Source organism: Bubalus kerabau, chromosome 18 (genome assembly GCF_029407905.1).
Source record: "Bubalus kerabau isolate K-KA32 ecotype Philippines breed swamp buffalo chromosome 18, PCC_UOA_SB_1v2, whole genome shotgun sequence".
Classification (NCBI taxonomy): domain Eukaryota; kingdom Metazoa; phylum Chordata; class Mammalia; order Artiodactyla; family Bovidae; genus Bubalus; species Bubalus kerabau.
Genome location: NC_073641.1, coordinates 27458900 through 27477380, shown reverse-complemented (window position 1 = coordinate 27477380; position 18481 = coordinate 27458900). Strand labels below are relative to the sequence as shown.

Here is an 18481-nt window from a genome sequence, read left to right as displayed (position 1 = left end):
CAGAGTCGGGGGAGAGGGAGGGAAAGAGAAAAGAGAAGGGGTGGGCGGACGGGAGGGAAAGAGAGAAGAGGGAAGAGAGAGAGGAAGAATAAATCTGGAAAGATTAAGAAGGATGTGGAGCCCCCAGAGCCGTCTGAAGTGAGCAAAAGCCAGCGCCCCCACCCCACCCCGCCCGGACCGCCCGCGCCCCTCCTCTCTCGTCCTCGGGACGGTAATTATAAAGCGAAAAGCAGCGGCGAGGTCACCCGTTTTTACCAGCCTGCTGCACCGAATGCGCGCGGTGCAGGTGCGGCGGCCGCGGGGCTTTGTGATTCATGCCCACTTTCAAAGGGGGGCTTGGGCCCGTCTGAGAGGCACCCAAACAACTGTCTTCTAATATTAGCACGGCTGTATTTCGGGATCTATTATAGTCTGTCCAGACAGATCCCATTGTAATGGGATCTTTTATTAAAAGATTAGCACTATCTCCTGCAGTTGGTGGAAAAAAATCTGTTATCACTGAGTTATTTGCAGTTGTGGAGAGGGTGGGAGGCGGGTGGTGGAAGTTGGGGGGTGGGAGGGCGAGAGGAGGCGTGGGGGGGGGGCGTCTGGCGGGGAGAGGGGAGGTAGGCGGGTGGGGGGCGAAGAGGGGCGGATTTGAAATCCGTAGAACAAAATCCCAGGGACCTGCGAATGTCCAAGAATTTTGTCTGCATACTTCACTGTCTGTTGTTCTTCGGGCTCCAGAAGCGAAAAGAATAGAAATTTAAAAGGCAGCTTTGGAATAAACAATATAGCATTTTCCGTGAAGTAATCGTTTTATATAAAAGGAAATATCGCCTCCTCTGTTTCATTCAGCGGTGCCAAAAATGTTATAAATGAGAGACCCGCCAACTTTCAGCGAAGAATGCCAGGCACTGTACTTAATAAACTGAGGCTACAGAAGTTCATTATCGATGTTGCAATCTTTTTTATTCCGCGAACCGAGAGAGAGACTGAGAAGGAGACTGGGAGTGAGAGAGACAGACACAGGACAGAAACTGGGGAGTCTCCGAGCCGCGGAAGGGGGGTAGACCGCCTACGTCGGCGCCCCCGCTCCGGGCTCCGACTCCTCCAGAAGCTGCGAAGTGAAAGGGGAGAAAAGAAAAGGAGAGGGCGAGACTGTGACGGTGGGGGGAGGCCCGGGCCGAGGTGTTAAACATTTTTGTTCGCTTCTAACTTGTCGAGACGGAGGGCCGCGTCTCCACCAGGCTCTGCCCCGGGTGGAAGGTGCCGGGGCCCGGGGTTCCCAGCCACAACCCTGGGCTCGGGGGTGGCCGCGGCGCTCGGCACGCGCAGACCCAGACAGACAACGTCGCGGGGTCCCCCAGCCAGGCTGCGGGGGCCTAACACGGCAGCGACCGGACCTCCGGCTGGGTATTAAGGCAGCTCGGGGCTCTCCGGGCGTTTGCGAAGTCTTCCTGGAGCGGAGGAGCGGCTTTGCGAAGACCAACTCCCGCCCCGCCGCCCCGCTCCGCTCCGCCCTGCCCGCCGCCGCCTCCAGCGCCCTCACCGCGCCAGACACACACACACTCACACACACACACACACACACACACACACACACACACACACACACACACACACACACACACACACGCCACCCCGGGCCCGCCGGCGCTGCCAGCGAGCGGCGGCGTGCAGGACTTGAAGTGGGTGTTCTTCCCCACTCCCCACCCCCGAAGCGTCCCCCCCACCCCCCCGCGCCCGGGTCTCCTGCCCCCTCCCTCTCGCTCCTACGCAAATAAGAACTCGGCGATTCCCCTCCTGCCGCTTTGATTTCGGGCACCTCCACCAGATAATTGGGAAGGGTTTCAGAAGGTGGGAAATGTCACCTGATTCACACTGAACTTTTAAAAGCTCCCCACCCCCAAGGAACCGCGCACACCCTCGCTCGCGGCCGCCCTCCCACTGCCCCACACACTGGGAGACCGCCCACCGCAAACCGTGGAGACCCCCGTCTAGATTTAAAGCGCGGCTGCGCCTGGCTTCTGACGTCCATTGAATCGCGAGGGCGGCCGGCGGCAAGCGCTGGGCTACGCCGGGATAGCTGCGCCCTCCGCCGCTCGCCTCTGCGACGCGCACCGCTTGCCAGAGCCACCCGCCGCCGCGCCCGCTCCCCGCGCCACCGCGCCCGCTCCCCGTGCCGCCGCGCTCCTCACCCCGCGCCTGCCCTCAGGATGGCCCGTCCTAGGCACCAGCCCGGCGGGCTTTGCCTCCTGCTGCTGCTTCTCTGCCAGTTCATGGAGGACCGCAGCGCCCAGGGTAAGCGAGGCGGGATGCGCAGGGAGGCTCGGCGGAGGGCAGGGGTTTGTAGTTTTCGGGCGTCTCCACCGGGTCTGTTCTGAGCAACTCTGCTTTCGGAAGATGTTGGACCAACTTAGCGAATCCGGGATGGAGAGGAGTGGGAGAACTAAAGGCAGTGACACTTTAGGACTGGGAACCGAGTTTGGAGCGCGGTTATCCTTTAAAAGGAAAGGGAGTGAGCTGGAGTCTCTCTCAGTAGTTAGGGTTAGATGCTCCAAGTACTGGACCTAATGAGTTTAGATGTTATCTCCCCTGTTTGGCTCTGAAGAAGGGGATAAGCATCGGTAGCCTGAAGATTGCAATCCACCCATTTGCAATCTAACCTCTCTCCCTCCTGCATCTTTTGGATACTTTAAAAAATGACTGAGTGGGGAGGGGGGGAATACTGAAATTTCCTCGGTGACTGCGGGACGTGGTTTCAGAAACTTTGCCCAAACTTGGAAATGAGGGTGCCGAAAATTTTAGAGGGAAGTAGCTTTCTGCCTAGTGGATGCTTCTTCTAACCCCCTCCCCCCAACCCCGCAAAAAAAAAAAAAAAAAAAAATTACTCCGGACTGTTTTGAAAAGTTTACAATTTTTTTCCCTTTTGCCTCATTCCTGATTGTTAACTTTCTGTAGAACAGTGAGGAACCCACAATTGATTTAAATTCTGAGATGCAATAAGAGCAAATTTCTAGTTTTTTTTTTTTATTAGATTTATCTCCATTAGTCTTTGGGCAGAATTTTTTAAAATAATAATAGCAGCTTGCGGTCCAATTATTGTTAAAGTTATATGGATAATTCATAAGACGTCTTCCTGACCAAAATCTGAACATTAAAAAGGAAGAAGGTGGGGGGGGGCGGGGGCTACTTGCAAAGATAATCTCGGTGGGTATGATACAGGGATGTGTGTGTGTGTATGTGTGTGTGTGTGTGTATATATATATATATATATATATATATATATGTATATATAACCATGAAACGATAGTAAGTCCCCCTCCCACCTTGTTCCCCGCCCCCCCCGCCCCCAACCCCAGTACTTTTCTTGAGGCCGACTTGGAACTTAACTGACTTTAGCGTTATTTTATGCGTGTTATATACGGCCCCCTGGGCACAGCCCCTAGCCGCCTGCGACGCACTACTGCTCTGAGTTGCCCACCTTTCGGAGCGAGGCGCTGCCTGACTGCCCGGGACGTGGGCGCCGTGGAAAATAGCCCTCGGAGATTTCGAAAGATCGCGGTGGCCGCGGGCGTCCTTTGGGTCTGGCGGATTGCAAAACGGCCCGTCGGGCGGGCTGCGCCTCGAGGCCGCGAGGGGCAGCGCCGGGCAGGGCCCGGTTGCTTTTTTGCTTTCATTTTTCAGAAGTGCCTTTTGCGTGATCTGTTGCTGTATGTGTGTGTGTGAGTGTGTGTGTGTGTGTCTGTCTGTCTGTCTGGGTCTCTCTCGCTCTCTCTCTCTCTCTCTCTCTCTCTCTCTCTCATTTCTTTCTCTCTCTTAAGTTCTACTTTTTTAACCCCTGTCACAAATAATCCCCGTACCGCCTACATGAAACCGACATGTAAAAACATCCGTCGCATCCTGTTTTTGTCAGGTTCTTTAATCTGCTCTTCGAGTCGCTGCAGGTTATGAAATGGGACGAATAAAAGTAAACAGTCTAGTAAAAGTCAATGCAAGCTGCACGTGTTGTGTCTGGGTCACTGGTAACTGACATTGATATGGCTGGAGCGCTCGGGCTTCTCGCTCTCGCCCTCCCTCCCCATCGCCCACCTCCCACCTCTTCAATCTGGTCCCCCCCCTCCACCCCTCGCCTTTCTCCACCCCTTCACTCCCTCTGATTTATTTTCTGCTTTTTCTCTGCCGTCTCTCCTCCACGCTCACTCCCTCCCCATCCCCGCCGGGTCTCCTTCCCCTGCCGGCTCACTGCCTCCCTCCCCCTACCCAGCCGGCGCCGCCGGCTCACTTGCCCACCTCCCCACCCCTGTCTCCCCGCAGCTGGGAATTGCTGGCTCCGCCAAGCAAAGAACGGCCGCTGTCAGGTCCTGTACAAGACAGAACTGAGCAAGGAGGAGTGCTGCAGCACTGGCCGCCTGAGCACCTCGTGGACCGAGGAGGACGTAAATGACAACACGCTGTTCAAGTGGATGATTTTCAACGGGGGCGCCCCCAACTGCATCCCTTGTAAAGGTAGGGCTCTTCCTCCCCAGTCTGCAGGCCCTCAGTAGAGGGCGTCTTACCCTCAGCTTCCCCAGTGCCCAGCCGGGGTTTGGGACTGGAAGAGCTTTGTTCGTGGGTTCCCTCTAACCACCCCTAGCCCTGGTAAGTCATTCGGGCTGAATCTCCTGTCACACACTACAGGCAAAACAAGGGTCGCCAGAGGTTCTCGGACTTCTTAGCCAAATGTGGCGGTGAAGCCAGCCAACCCTTGCTCTTTGAGGGAGATTTGGGTACGGAATGCAGCCCACTGTCCCCCACCCTTCCCTCTTCTCAACTTCCGGGCAACAGCCTAGCCTCTTGGGCTCAGACTCTTGGCTGCAGGATTGCGCAAGGCACCCACAGCCCTCCTGGCTAACCTGCATGGTGCCTGACCCTGGTTTTAATCCCTGCCTCTTTCCAACTCCTAGAAACGTGTGAGAACGTGGACTGTGGCCCCGGGAAAAAATGCCGAATGAACAAGAAGAACAAACCCCGCTGCGTCTGTGCCCCAGATTGTTCTAACATCACCTGGAAAGGCCCGGTGTGTGGGCTGGACGGAAAAACCTACCGCAACGAATGTGCACTCCTCAAGGCCAGATGTAAAGAGCAGCCAGAGCTGCAAGTCCAGTACCAGGGCAAATGTAAAAGTAGGTCCTACCCGACCCCTCCCTCCAGCCTTCTGCTTGAGGTAGACCCGCTGCAAGACCCCTGGGATGGGCGTAATAGCCTAATAATAATAATATCAAATAAAGGAACCCTTTCTAACTTTATATTCTAAAGATTCCTTAAGACACTAAAGGTTCAACCTAGAGTCTCAGTTTTCTTTTAAAAACTGCAGAGCTACCCAAGTGCGTTCCTAAAGCTGAATGCTTCTGTTTCATGATTTCCTTGAAACTGTCCAGTGGCTCAGTCCGGAAGAAGGTACCTATTAACGTGTTTAATATTAATGTATTTCCCTCTTTGTTTCAGAGACCTGTCGGGATGTTTTCTGTCCAGGCAGCTCTACATGCGTGGTGGACCAGACTAATAATGCCTACTGTGTGACTTGTAACAGAATTTGCCCAGAGCCCACCTCCTCTGAACAGTATCTCTGTGGGAATGATGGAGTGACCTACCCCAGTGCCTGTCACCTGAGAAAAGCTACCTGCCTACTGGGCAGATCTATTGGATTGGCCTATGAGGGAAAGTGTATCAGTAGGTATTCTGGATTGAGGAAGGAAAAGAGAAAAAGGCTATAATTGTGATAAAACTGTGAGCTTAACCAATAAATAAACCCCAAACTTCCCGAAACTAGCTCCATCAAAGTCGAAACTAGCTTCATCAAAGTCGGTAAACTGTCATGACCACCTTAAGGAAACCATTGTCTTCTGGATGCATTGGCATACATATTGAAATGCCAGCAAGACACAGGAAACAATTTTCCTTCTTAGAAATCTAAGAACTCACTCAATTTTACACATTTTTTAAAGTGCTAGACTTGCTGGAAGCAAGAAATAATTACTTAACAGTTCCTAAAATCTGTTATCAGATTCTGATAACTGATAGAATTCTTTCTTTTTTTTTAAAGATCCCACTTGTGGGAAGTAATCAAATACATATTTAATTGAAGGATACTATGAAATCCTGTTTTAAGAAAATACTACAGTATTTTCATGCATTAAGCTAGTATAGAGGAAACTAGGAGTTTTGAGTATGTGTGTGTGTGTTTCAGTTTTATAGAGCGTTTTTGCACAGTATTTCCATGAGCCCCATTAATGAATAATAAAATATGTTTTATATGTTTACATTTATTCATTTATTGATAGAAGCCTAGAGAAAGGGGACAAGGTGAGGAGAATGGATTTACTTATCACAGGTGTATTATATCCTAGAAGCAAAGTCCTGTGACGATATCCAGTGCACTGGTGGAAAAAAGTGTTTATGGGACTTCAAGGTTGGCAGAGGCCGGTGTTCGCTCTGCGGTGAGCTGTGCCCTGAGAGTAAGTCTGAGGAGCCTGTCTGTGCCAGTGACAATGCCACGTATGCTAGCGAGTGTGCCATGAAGGAAGCGGCCTGCTCCTCGGGTGTGCTGCTGGAAGTGAAGCACTCCGGATCTTGCAACTGTAAGTGTGATTTCTAACCTTGCCGCAGTTTAAGGATTTCCCAGGCAAGTCCTAGGGAATGGAGACTTAGAAAGCACGAAAACATCCCCCAGATAAGCCCACTTCTATTTAAGTTAGGTAGCTGCTAAAGTGCACCAGCAATTCAGCAATCCACAAAAAAAATCACCTGAAATGTTTCGGGGTCTTTAGGACTTGTTTGATGATCATCAAGCCCGTTCCAGTCATCTGCCCCTAATTCCTTTTGTTTTAGTAGTGTGCTTTGCTGTTTGCTTTTATTAACACTTGAATCTGAACTAACTACTTCAAAGGTTTGTTTTTTTTTTTTTTTTCTTTTTCAAAGACAGCTTTCTGTTATCACACATAGGCTGCTGCTTTGCGCAGTTGCCCCTACTAACTAAATTAAGGACCCAAAGCAGTTATACCTAGAACACAAGAGCGCTTTTTATCTAATTTCAGGAATCTGCCCGTAAAACCTGAGCCATTGATTCTTCAGAACTTTCTGCAGTTTTTGACTTCATAGATAATGTTTTTAAAAAAAAAAAAAAGTTTTTTTAAAACTTGTTACATAACAGCAGATGCCAAAAACAAAACAGCATCTTACTGCAAGTCACATAAAAATGCAACGCTGTAATATGGCTGTTACAGAGGGCTTTGAAAACATACACTGAGCTGCTTCTGCGCTGTTGTTGTCCGTATTTAAACAGCAGCTCCCCTGTATTCCCCCATCTAGCCATTTCGGAAGACACCGAAGACGAGGAGGAAGATGAAGACCAGGACTACAGCTTCCCTATATCTTCCATTCTAGAGTGGTAAACCCTCCACCAATGTTCAATGTTGACATAGCCTTTAGGCAAAAAAAAAAAAAAAAAAAAAAAGGAAAGAAAAAAAGTAAAAGAAAAAAAATACATTGTCCATACTGTAAATAAGTGTATGCCTATTTATTTGGGGGGAAAACTATACATAAAGGACCTTTGTCCTAAAGCTCTCTCCCAGGCCACCTTGTTACTCACTGGACCCGGAGAGGCAGTCATTGTGAGGTCTACTGGATGAGGCCCATAGTTGAGACTTGTAGACATTTATTTATACTGTGTCATGTTTTATAATTTATACATAAAATGTCTGGTTGACTGTACACCTTGTTTTTGAAGAAATTTATTCGTGAAAGGAAGAGCAGTTGTTATTTATTGTGAGGTCTCTTGCTTGTAAAGTAAAAGCTTTTTTTTTTCCTTGTAAACCATTTAAGTCCATTCCTTACTATTCACTCACTCATCTGTCTCCCTTCATTTACCTGTCGTTAGACTCTTTTCCACTTTAACCATCTTGCATGTCAGTTTCTGTCCTGTTTATTTATTGGATTCTCTGCTGCCTGTTCTGTACATACCTGATCCCTCGGGTTTTGTTTACAAGGAATCTTGACTGACCAAAAGGCATTATAACTCTGACTCAGATAGCAGGTACAGAGGATACACCTTTGAGGAAACTCCTATTTCTGTTCTCTGGTTGTGATGAAGACATCAGTGAGGCAGGTGGTGATAGCAGTGTTGGGTTTCTAATCATGTACTTCTAAGATGTTACAGATCCAAAGAATTGAGTGATATGGGTGTCAGGAGCCTGAAAGAAGGAGAATGCTGTACATTCAACCTTATGTTAGGTGTTTCCTTTAAAAGCTAGTCTGCTGTACCTTTTCAACTAGTTCTTTTCACCCAATGTGTCATGAAAAGTATATCAAAGCTTTATCAGTTCAGGTTTCTTGCTTTTCATAATACTTTTTTCTGATGCAATTTTATATTTTCAAACATGGCAAGTTAAATATAAATTCATTTAAATATATAGTTTTATACTTTTCTACCATGTAAATGTGCAATGTATATAAAAGTTATAATGTGTATTTGTAAATAAATGATGAGTGAAAAAATAAAAAAATTTTAAAAAGCCAATGGTCTCAATTGCTGATGATGTAAAAGAAGCTGTTAGGACTTTTGAGTAAAAATGTATATGATACATTCGTTGAGAAATACAGTTATCACTGAAATTAAGTGACCAGGGTAGTAAGAACTCCAAGGTAAATTACAGATCACCTCAAAAGGAAAAAGGAATCTGAGGTCCATCCACGCCTTTGTAGTAATGATGGCATACTTTCCACTCAGCACCAGAGGAAACTGTAGATGTCCCTCCTTGCAATGTGCCAAGCCTAAAGTTTCCTCTTTAATAACATCATATTCTTAGCTATCTTTGTCCCAAGCTCATCTCCAGAACCAGAGGCACCCTTTCTCTTTCCTCATCTAAATAAAGTAGATCTTAAATCTTTAAACAAAGCACATTACAAGGAAAAGTAAAAATAGACACATACAGCAGCACAACCTAGGTCAGAATGTCAACTACAGAAATAAAGGCAGTATAATATTGAAATTCTAGAGACTTTTTCAGGTAAAGATGGAGCAGGGGTGCATTTCCACAATGGTCATGGTTCATGGAGAGTAAATCATGACACTTTCAAGGTAAGAGGACATGTATTAATGTTTTGCAGTTTGTTTTAGTCAAGTCACACTACTAGGGCCTCAGATTGGCATGTAGGGCCTCAACTGGTTGTCCCAGTAATACACTGTAATACATAGTGATACATAACTAGATAGTCACAAGTTTCCAACTGCTGTGCTACTTCATTGCCTAAGTATATCAAAAATATCAAGTACAAGATGCAAAGAAGTGAGGATTAGAACCATAGGAGGGAAAGAGCAAAGAACAGTCACTATTACAAACATAGCTGAACAAATATATTTTTTCACAGACTGTGACCCTAGTTCTTTCCAAAAGTTTATTCCTTTTGTGAAAACCCTCTGTAATATAAATAATTAGAGAATTATAGGAGACCGTTGGCTCTCAACTGTGGTCACCAAATGCAAAATTTGATGGACGCAGAGGGGCCTCTTAGGTGGGCAGAGTTCATATAATAATTAGGGGCCTGTCAGTGCTGTTAGCCTTAAGCCACCAGTTCCCAGAGAAAGGAGAAGAAGTGCAGAAGACCAATGCTGCCAAAAACCGAGGGAAAGACAAAGATGGGAACTAATGTAGTGTCTGGGAGCTACCGGCTTGCCACTAGGGTTGAACACTCAGGGAAGGAAACAGCAGGCAGGCTGGTTTCACATCCCTTCCTGGAATTGATTTGTTACCTCATCCTGGGATGCTACAGATGCTTTAAAGTTGCCATTGACATCAGAGTGAAAACGTCAAATTTAACAGGCACCAATGTGTGTCTTGGCAAGGGTGAGTGATAAAATCAACAGCTTGCCCTTTAAACAACATCCGGATTATTTATTTAAAATTTTTTTATTTCATAGTTGTCAGCATCAATCATTCATCTCCAACATCAGACAGTTTCTCATTTTCCTTCTTGGAGTTTCTGACTTTTCCAGTAATCCTGTATTAGGCTGCTGCTGCTGCTGCTGCTAAGTTGCTTCAGTCGTGTCCGACTCTGTGCGACCCCATGGACTGCAGCCTATCGGGTTCCTCTGACCATGGGCTAATTAGTACTAAAAAATAGAATTCTCCTTTAAAATTAAAATTAGGTTAATACCATTAGGCTACTGTTAGAATTTCAGTTAGGACTCATTGATGCATATAAAGTAATTAATATAAACAGTTACTAGTAACTAGTTTTAATTGGTATGAGTACATCCTAATCATCATTAGGAATTGCAAAATAACAAGTAAAAATAGCAAAAAATCTATCAGGGATCTAATTTTCATCAGATGTCCACTTCAATTAAGATTTTTATCTGCTATATGGGTATGTGTGCTGTGTGCTTAATCGCTCAGTTGTGTCCAACTCTTTGCGACCCCATGGACTGTAGCCCACCAGGCTCCTCTGTCCATGGGATCCTCCAGGCAAGAATACTGGAGTGGGTTGCCATGCCCTCCTCCAGAGGATCTTCCCAACCCAAGGATCGAACCCAGGTCTCCCGCACTGCAGGCAGATTCTTGCATTGAAAAAATTGAAATTGGCAATGAGAGAATTTTTGACACCTAAACCATACCTCCAGGGAAGCCCATATGGGTATAACAAAATAAAATCTGGCATAATTGGAATCATTCTCAAACAATGCAGCTCAACTACTCTTGACCTTAGAGTAGATCCTGTACCCAAGGGGGATAGTGCACTTTATAATATTATTGCCACTGGACAAAATTAGAATAGTGTCCATAAATTAAAGCATTGTATCAATATCAAATTTACTGAAATTAATCACTGTAATATGCATGCAAGAGAATATTTCTGAACTTAGGAAAGACACACTAAAGTATTTAGGGGGAAAAACCAAAATGTATGTAATTCACTCTCAAGTGATTTACAAAGAAAAAATACAGTTTTAAGTAGGGTTTTTTCCCCCTTATATGTATTCAGAGAGAGCATACAAATGATAAAAGAAGTAGAGTAAAATGTTAATTTGAGTAAAATGTATATGGATATCTTTAATACTATATTTTTGCAACTTTTCTATAATTTGGAATCATATCAATTAAATGTTTAGAAATTTAAAAAATTATTCTCAGGAAGAGATGCACAGTAGACTATTTTTCTCAGTCTCTAGAAAAGCAACTGAAATAGAGTCATTTAAAAAATTACTTTACATGACCAAAAGATTGGAAAATAATTCCAGTGACTGCAAAAGCTAGAGAATCGAAATAGGCAATGAGAGAATTTCTGACACCTAAACCATACCAAGAAACAGCTTTTTCTTTTCCATAGCCATCTTAAAATTTAGAGTAATTAGTAGCTTTGCTAAAGCACTGCCAACACCCAAAACCTCAGTTCCCCCCCACTGCTGGCTATATATTAATTAGACAAGGAATTTAACTTCTCTGGGCCTCAGTTTCCCCATGTATGTACCCAGGACAATAAAAGTGTCTCCCTCATAATAGTGTTCTGAAGATTAAAAGAAATAAGTTGCATAAAGTGCTTAGATCTGTGCCTGGCATGTAAAAAGACAGCCAGTGAATATGTCCTGTAGGACTGTACTACTTGTTATTAAAGAAGAAAAGGGACTTCCCTCGTGGTCAAGTGGTTAAGACTCTGCTCTTCCACTGCAGGCCAGCAGCACAGCCAAAAAGAAAAGGGGTGGAATTGTGGTTCATCAACCTCTCTACCTTGGAAATACAATGAATGAGGAATGGCACCAATCAAGACCAGAAGCACAAGTGTAAACAATTTATTTTAAATTTTAAACTATTTTAGCCATGTTAATATTTAACAAAATATCACGAAGTTCTAGCTGCTATAGCAAAAGTTCACGGTTCAAATAACAGATGGAGATACATTATTTTTCATGGAAATTTAGAAAAAATTCAATGGCACAACATTCTCAAAACCACAAAACATGCCTTTTTGTCTTTTCATACATGCGCCCAATACAATCCGTGGTAAGTAAATTAAATTAAATCTGTCTTTAACTTTGATACGATCTCCTACATGAGGACTACAGATTCCTAAAGATAGCAATAAATTATTTCCAAGCTAGCAAAACCCTAATATAATCTGAATTTTGTACAATTATCTTGATATAAAAGATGATATATTATTTAATTAATAAACTCATTTATTAAAAAAACATTTTTCAAAACCTGGGTCCTAAGACAGACACATTTCTGTTCTTCCCATCCCACTTTCCATTCAGATCAGCAAACAATCCTTCTCCAGCCAAAAGTTGTCATGTAAATAGACTCCAGGCATGCCTGCCCTGCGTATTCAGCAGACCTGCCCAGACATGTCCAAATCCCAGCTTCAATTTAGCTGGAATCCCCCCATGAGTACTGGATGGTCCCTGGGTTTTGCCATCCTTGGACCTCAGATATCTTGGCTGGTACCATCAAGATTCCTGTGGCTGAGTCCTTCAGACACTTAGAAACATATTCTCCGGATTACACCAAAGGTAGTCCTGGCAGAGCTATAATTTGTCATTTTTCTATTTTAAGAATATGGCCCAGGAACCAACTGGTACAGTCAGGAGCCAGATTACTCCCACCAAAAGTCTCTTGTATTAATCCCCTAAGGACAAAGATCTCTGGCTAAAGGACGAGTATAAGCTTTTTTCAAGAAGTTGGAGCAGGCAAGAAATCAGCAGCAAAGTCAGAAGCCTGGGAAGACAGTGGGCTATATATCCATTCAGGTTTTAAGAGATCTCTATCTTTTCCAGCACCATGAAAAAAAAAAAAAATTATGGGATGATTTCCTGGTCATGATGCATCCCATAAACAGTGGTGACAGCGAAAGACCAAGGCAAAGGCCAGTCTCTATAGTTTCTTGAGACTGCTGTGGGCTTTATGGGTCAATGACAAGGGAAGAACCGGATTACTCAAAAGGCAACCAATGCCTGAAATGCCTTACAGTCTTTTATGGACTTAGTGTCCCAGGAAAAGATATCAAAATAGATTGAGGGCAATATATTTACTAGGTATATGGAACCAGGACCCAGTCAATAAAATTCACAAATATAAACAGAGCCGATACTCAAGGTGGTGTGCCTGAACCAGCAGCATCAGCATTACCTGGGAACTTGTTAGAAATACAACATTTTGAGCACTACCCCAGAGCCATTGAACAAAATTCACCTGGGGTCCAAGAATCTATGTTTTAACAAGCTTTCTGGGTGATTCTTGTGCATGCTTAAATTTGAGAACAGCTGCCCTAGAATCATTTCAAGTTCTGAGTGAGCATCGGCTGCCTAATGTTCCAAAGGCAGCCAGAATACTCTTGCATGGGTCTCTGGTAGGGCTACAGCAGAGCTGTGTTCAATCCTGTTCCCCTCAGCCTGACCTGGGCCAGGATTCCCACACTTAATTGGCCTTCATTGCAGGAGTGTACCTGCTGGTGGTAAAAGCACTTGGCCATAGATATCACAAGGCACATTTTCCCTAAGAATATTCTCAGCCTCCACTTCCTTATGGGACATCCCAATGAGATTTAAGCTGGACTGGCTAGGAGTTGTGAACTTGCCTTTACCATCCCTTCCAGGCATATGCATTGCATGGCAAGTTTATTAATAAGAGACATGAATTTTGAATGAAGAGTAGCAACATTCCAACCCTGGTCCTCCCTTCAGTTGACATTTGATCCACTTTCCTTCCCTTCACTTGCCTAGAGCTCCTTCTAGGAGTTCTACATCACCTTTTTAGAAGAGCGCTTCAGCTTCATCCATGGGTCAGGAAGCCAAGACTACTACTCAAATGAAATGGAAACAACATTAAGTGACATCCTCTTCGGAATGCATCCAGATGCAACCATACCCCAAGATCTATAGCCTGAACCAAGAGTGGAAGGCCCTTTCAAAATTTTTTGACATTCTATCCATCCTGGCCTCTTATCTTTCCCTACCTCAATGATTCTCTCACTAGAACATTGGTTCTATGAATTTGTGTCCATTTCCCCACATTCTCTGGCCAAAATCCTAACTATGGATCAGTGAAATCAACCTCTCCACATCTATGCTTATGCTGCTAAGCAAGGATGAAATCCTCCAAAAATACCACTAGGTGCCCTTATACAATTATTGGATCTAATCTCAGTTAGGTTCTTTAAAAGTCCTATTTTACGCAACTCTCTATACCCATTTCCCTTCCTTTCACTTCCATACCATCACCGCTCTCCTCAAGCAGCATGTCCACCACTCTTCTTACTTGCAGTGAACTTTATCTTATCTACTCAACTAGAAAATTGCTGCCATCAGGAAAGAGTTATGTCAGCTTCCTCCACTGCCAGCATTACCATAAGTTTCCCCAATTCCATATCATTTGTAACAACCTTCCCTCTGATCTCAAAGAATCTCATTTTCATATCTGTGTTTTCCACCACATCCCCCATCTTTTCCAGAAATTTACTCTATTAATCGAGCTCTCTCTCCATAATTTTAAATTTCTTCCTCTATGGTGGTTTTACTAATCTGAGCCTATAAATATGTTTCATAAAGAACTTTTAAAGTAAGGATAAAAAATAGAAATAATTAGTAAAACTTGCCTAATTCAACACACAAACACACATGCCAGCCTTGGCTAGCCCTTAAAAAAAATAGAAAGCCTTCTTATCTCTCCTATGCCTCCTTCTAGACGCAACCTATGGAGTAATCTCCATTCTGTCTCTACTAGCTCACCTCTCCCTCATTCCTCAACCCTCTGCAATGTGGTCTTTCCTCCTATTATGCATCTAAAGATGTTTGGCAAAGGTTATCAATGACTTCTAAGCTCCCAATACAATGGACACAATGGACATGACTCCCGCCTTAACTAATGAATCACTCTTTGATTTGTATACTGTCAACCCAACTCTGCTCTTCTCAAATCCTCTTTTGTATTCCCACCTGCTGTTATCTCACCATTCTTTATGTGCTGCTTTCTTCTCACCAGTAAAGCAAGATCAAAAGCTGGCAACTTATGGACTGTATCCAGTTTATATTTTATTTGGTTACACACACCTGTAAAACAATTTTGTACTAGTTAACAGTATTTTAAAACTAGGAAATCCCACACAGAAATCCGGATTTCTCTTTCTCTTGAAAAATCTGAGAGCCAGTGATCACTGGGTCTGTGAGCCCACACAGGCATAACCACCAGGATCAGAGAAGAGAGTGGCAGTTCTCTCCTTGAGATGAATACCTGCATCTCTCATGTCACCTGTTCTCCTTAATTCATATGGTTTGTTTCACTCTTCTACCTGATCTTTGTTAGCCAAGAGTTCCATACTCCACTCCCTCACTATTCAATTTATACGGCCTTCTGTGTATTCCGATATCAACATATCATCATGATTTTCATTGCAATCCAAAAGCTGGTGACTGAAGATTGCTATGATGAACTCTGACATTTGGTTAGCTGCCACTCATACCTTCTCTTACATGATCAGGAAATTGCACCTCCACAATCGATCTGCAAAGCCTACCCCTAACAAAGGATGTCCCTCACTAGGCTTTTCCTCACATGTTATGTTTTCAGTCACTAAGTCATGTCTGACTCTTTGTGATCCCATGGACTCCAGCCTGCCAGGCTCCTCTGTCCATGGGAATTTCCAGACAAAATTACTGGAGTGGGATGCCATTTCTTCTTCCAGAAGATCTTACCCACTCTGGGATCGAACCCATATCTCCTGCTTGGCAGGCAGATTCTTTTACCATTGAGCCACCTGAGAAGCCCATTTCCTCACTCAGATTCCTTCCAAATCAAATCTTATAGGAATAAATCTGATTGGTGAAACTAAGTCCCCAAGAAGGGAAGCTGGGAAAAGCAGGGTTAAATTCTAAATTGAGAAGTTGAATTCAGCATGCCGCTGCTGCTAAGTCACGTCAGTCGTGTCCAACTCTGTGCGACTCCATAGAGGGCAGCCCACCAGGCTCCCCCGTCCCTGGGATTCTCCAGGCAAGAACACTGGAGTGGGTTGCCATTTCCTCCTCCAATGCATGAAAGTAAAAAGTGAAAGTGAAGTCGCTCAGTCTTGTCCGACTCTTAGAGACCCCATGGACTGCAGCCCACCAGGCTCCTCCATCCATGGGACTTTCCAGGCAAGAGTACTGGAGAGAGTTCAGCCTAGAGAAGTACAAAGTAGAGAAAACGTCTCAAAGACTTTGGCAGCCACAATGACAGGTAAATACCACTAGATAATCTCAACAAAGACAGGTATAAAGTTGTTAAAAGTAGAACTGTAAGTGGCTGTAGCCAGAGGGAGAGTATAGAATTCATCAACTTCAGGAAGTTTCAAGAATATTTTCTCAGAAGCACTAAACAACCAGGAAAATGTTGCCAATCTACTACCAGCTAAATTCTCCACCCAGTAAAATGACGATCGCCAAACACTGCGTTGTCCTAACACAATTCAGAGGCACATGGAGAGGACAGAGAAATAGAACAGAGAATGACAATAACAGGCAAAGAAGCATTTTCCCAAATAATAGACTGTTTTGTAAGCGAAAGCTTTCTGACCTCCAGCCTCTAATAGATGAGTGCAGGAGCTCATACTTAGAAATAAATGACTGCGGAGTCTGAACTCAACCTCAAGCAAACACTGATAGAAAACTAAGAATTCTCTATTAGCAAAGATCATCCTATGGAAAAGTCAGATCTCCAATCCTTATGACATTGTATCCAAATCAAGATACACACTTTTCTTCACCAAATTCAGGGGCAGAGGGAATGAATATAAATGAAATCAACATTTTGAAAGTTGTTTTGTTTGATTTATTGATTTTTTAAAAATCCGTTTAAAATTCTCCTGAAGTGCTTTACATTTTACAGATCAAAATTACACCTCAACAAAAACCCACAGGTGTCATTTATTCATATTTTATGACAGCAGTTTGAGAATCAACTGTAATTTTTTTCAAAAATCTTATACCTGAACTCAGTATTAAATTAACACAAAATTTCGGGACTTCTCTAGTGGTCCAGTGGTTAAGAATCTGCCTTCCAATGCAAGGGACATGGGTTCCATCCCTGGTTAGGGAACCTAAGATCCCACATACCACAGGGCAACTGAGACCACACACCACAACTACTGAGTCCATTCCCTAGAACCCTTGTGCTGCAACTAGAGAAAGCCCACATGCCCCAGCGAAGACCCAGCGCAGCCAAAATTTTTTTTTATTTAAAAAAATTAGAAATAAAAAAATTAATACAAATTTTCAATAGTTAATTAGAAAACAGAAACAAATTTTTATCTATATATAATAGATCAATATAAAATTCAGAATTTGTCAGAGAAATAGTGTACCTTTAAAAATTAGCCAATATATTCAGAATAGACAAATCTATAGAGACAGAAAGATTAGTGGTTGGTCAGGGGTGGGGCAATGAAAAATAAATGTTTTTTTTTTTAATATTCTAAAATTGATTGTGGTGATGATTGCTTAACTCTGTGAATATATAAACACCATTAAACTGTACACTTTAAATAAATTGTAATGCATATGAATTTCATCTTAATGAAGTTGTTTTAAAAAATAATTTCCAAGATAATTTAAATGGCAGAATTTAATATTTTCACCTACTTTTACAACTGTTTTAGCTTTACAAGAATGGATTTTTTAAAATACACATTATTACAACTCAAAACATCTCTTCTAGTTGTGTACTCATATTTACTGTAGATTTCTATGCCATTAAATATCAGCTTTGATGGTAGTAAATACAAACCAAAAATTGAAATTATAGCTCTGGAAAATGTAGTCATTTTAGCTTCAGTAGGATTCTTTTCATGAATTAAAAATACTCCATGCTTTCTTTTAAAATATATTTATTATATTTTTAATTATCTCTTTGGGAGAGGGGCGTGCTGTATGTTATGTGGGATCTTACTTCCCTAACCAGGGATTAAACCTATGCCCCCTGTATTGGAAATGTGAAATATTAACCACTGGACCACCAGGCAAGTCCGAAATACTCCATATGTTCATCCCAGTTTTATTACCATGGAGATGGTGAGAAAAGGGAAAAAAAGAGTTTACCACTGTCTTTCTTTTAACATTACTAAGAAAATTCTCAGATGAAATAAAAATCCCAATCTTATTATATCCTACTTTTCACTGAAGACATTTATCATAAAATTAAAAGAATGACAATAAGTAAATTTATATAAAAAATTTACCGAAAGAAAGAATGATTTTGGCTCCACCTGGCTATTAATACTAACAGTCTTTAGGCAATTAATTATGTTATCACATGTTTTTATTGGTGTGCTGCCAATTTCTATCAGCACAGAAGTTAATTTTTTGTTCCCCTTTTGGGTGTAAAGTGATGTGGAAAGGAGAATTATTAGCATAGAACAGTTTAATCTGTGGTAGTATTTTAGTGTTGCTTGCTGTCTTTCATCTTGGAAATGAAAAGTTTGCAACCTTTTTGGCAAA

At 43.3% G+C, this 18481-nt stretch overlaps 1 protein-coding gene across 3 annotated transcripts; it reads left to right on the top strand.

The window, feature by feature from the left end:
- The first annotated feature begins 1808 nt into the window (after window positions 1-1808).
- Window positions 1809-7670, top strand: FST (follistatin). Of its 3 annotated transcripts, none has more exons than XM_055554920.1 (6): window positions 1809-2283; window positions 4300-4491; window positions 4929-5147; window positions 5470-5694; window positions 6375-6602; window positions 7333-7670. In XM_055554920.1, exons 1-6 carry the CDS (start codon window positions 2199-2201, stop codon window positions 7413-7415), a joined length of 1032 nt encoding a protein of 343 aa, XP_055410895.1. In that variant the 5' UTR covers window positions 1809-2198; the 3' UTR covers window positions 7416-7670. The 3 variants fall into 3 exon arrangements, with proteins under 3 accessions (XP_055410895.1, XP_055410893.1, XP_055410896.1); XM_055554918.1 differs by having other exon boundaries at window positions 6372-6602; XM_055554921.1 differs by lacking the exon at window positions 7333-7670 and adding an exon at window positions 7059-7326 and having other exon boundaries at window positions 6372-6602.
- The last annotated feature ends 10811 nt before the right edge of the window (window positions 7671-18481 follow it).

What these genes read in the sequence shown, in the direction of transcription:
- FST (XM_055554918.1), top strand. Translation starts at nt 2,199, where the DNA reads ATGGCCCGTCCTAGGCACCAGCCCGGCGGGCTTTGCCTCCTGCTGCTG. An exon ending in GGAGGACCGCAGCGCCCAGG is followed by an intron (nt 2,284 to 4,299) that starts GTAAGCGAGGCG and finishes GTCTCCCCGCAG; the next exon opens with CTGGGAATTGCTGGCTCCGC. An exon ending in GTACCAGGGCAAATGTAAAA is followed by an intron (nt 5,148 to 5,469) that starts GTAGGTCCTACC and finishes TCTTTGTTTCAG; the next exon opens with AGACCTGTCGGGATGTTTTC.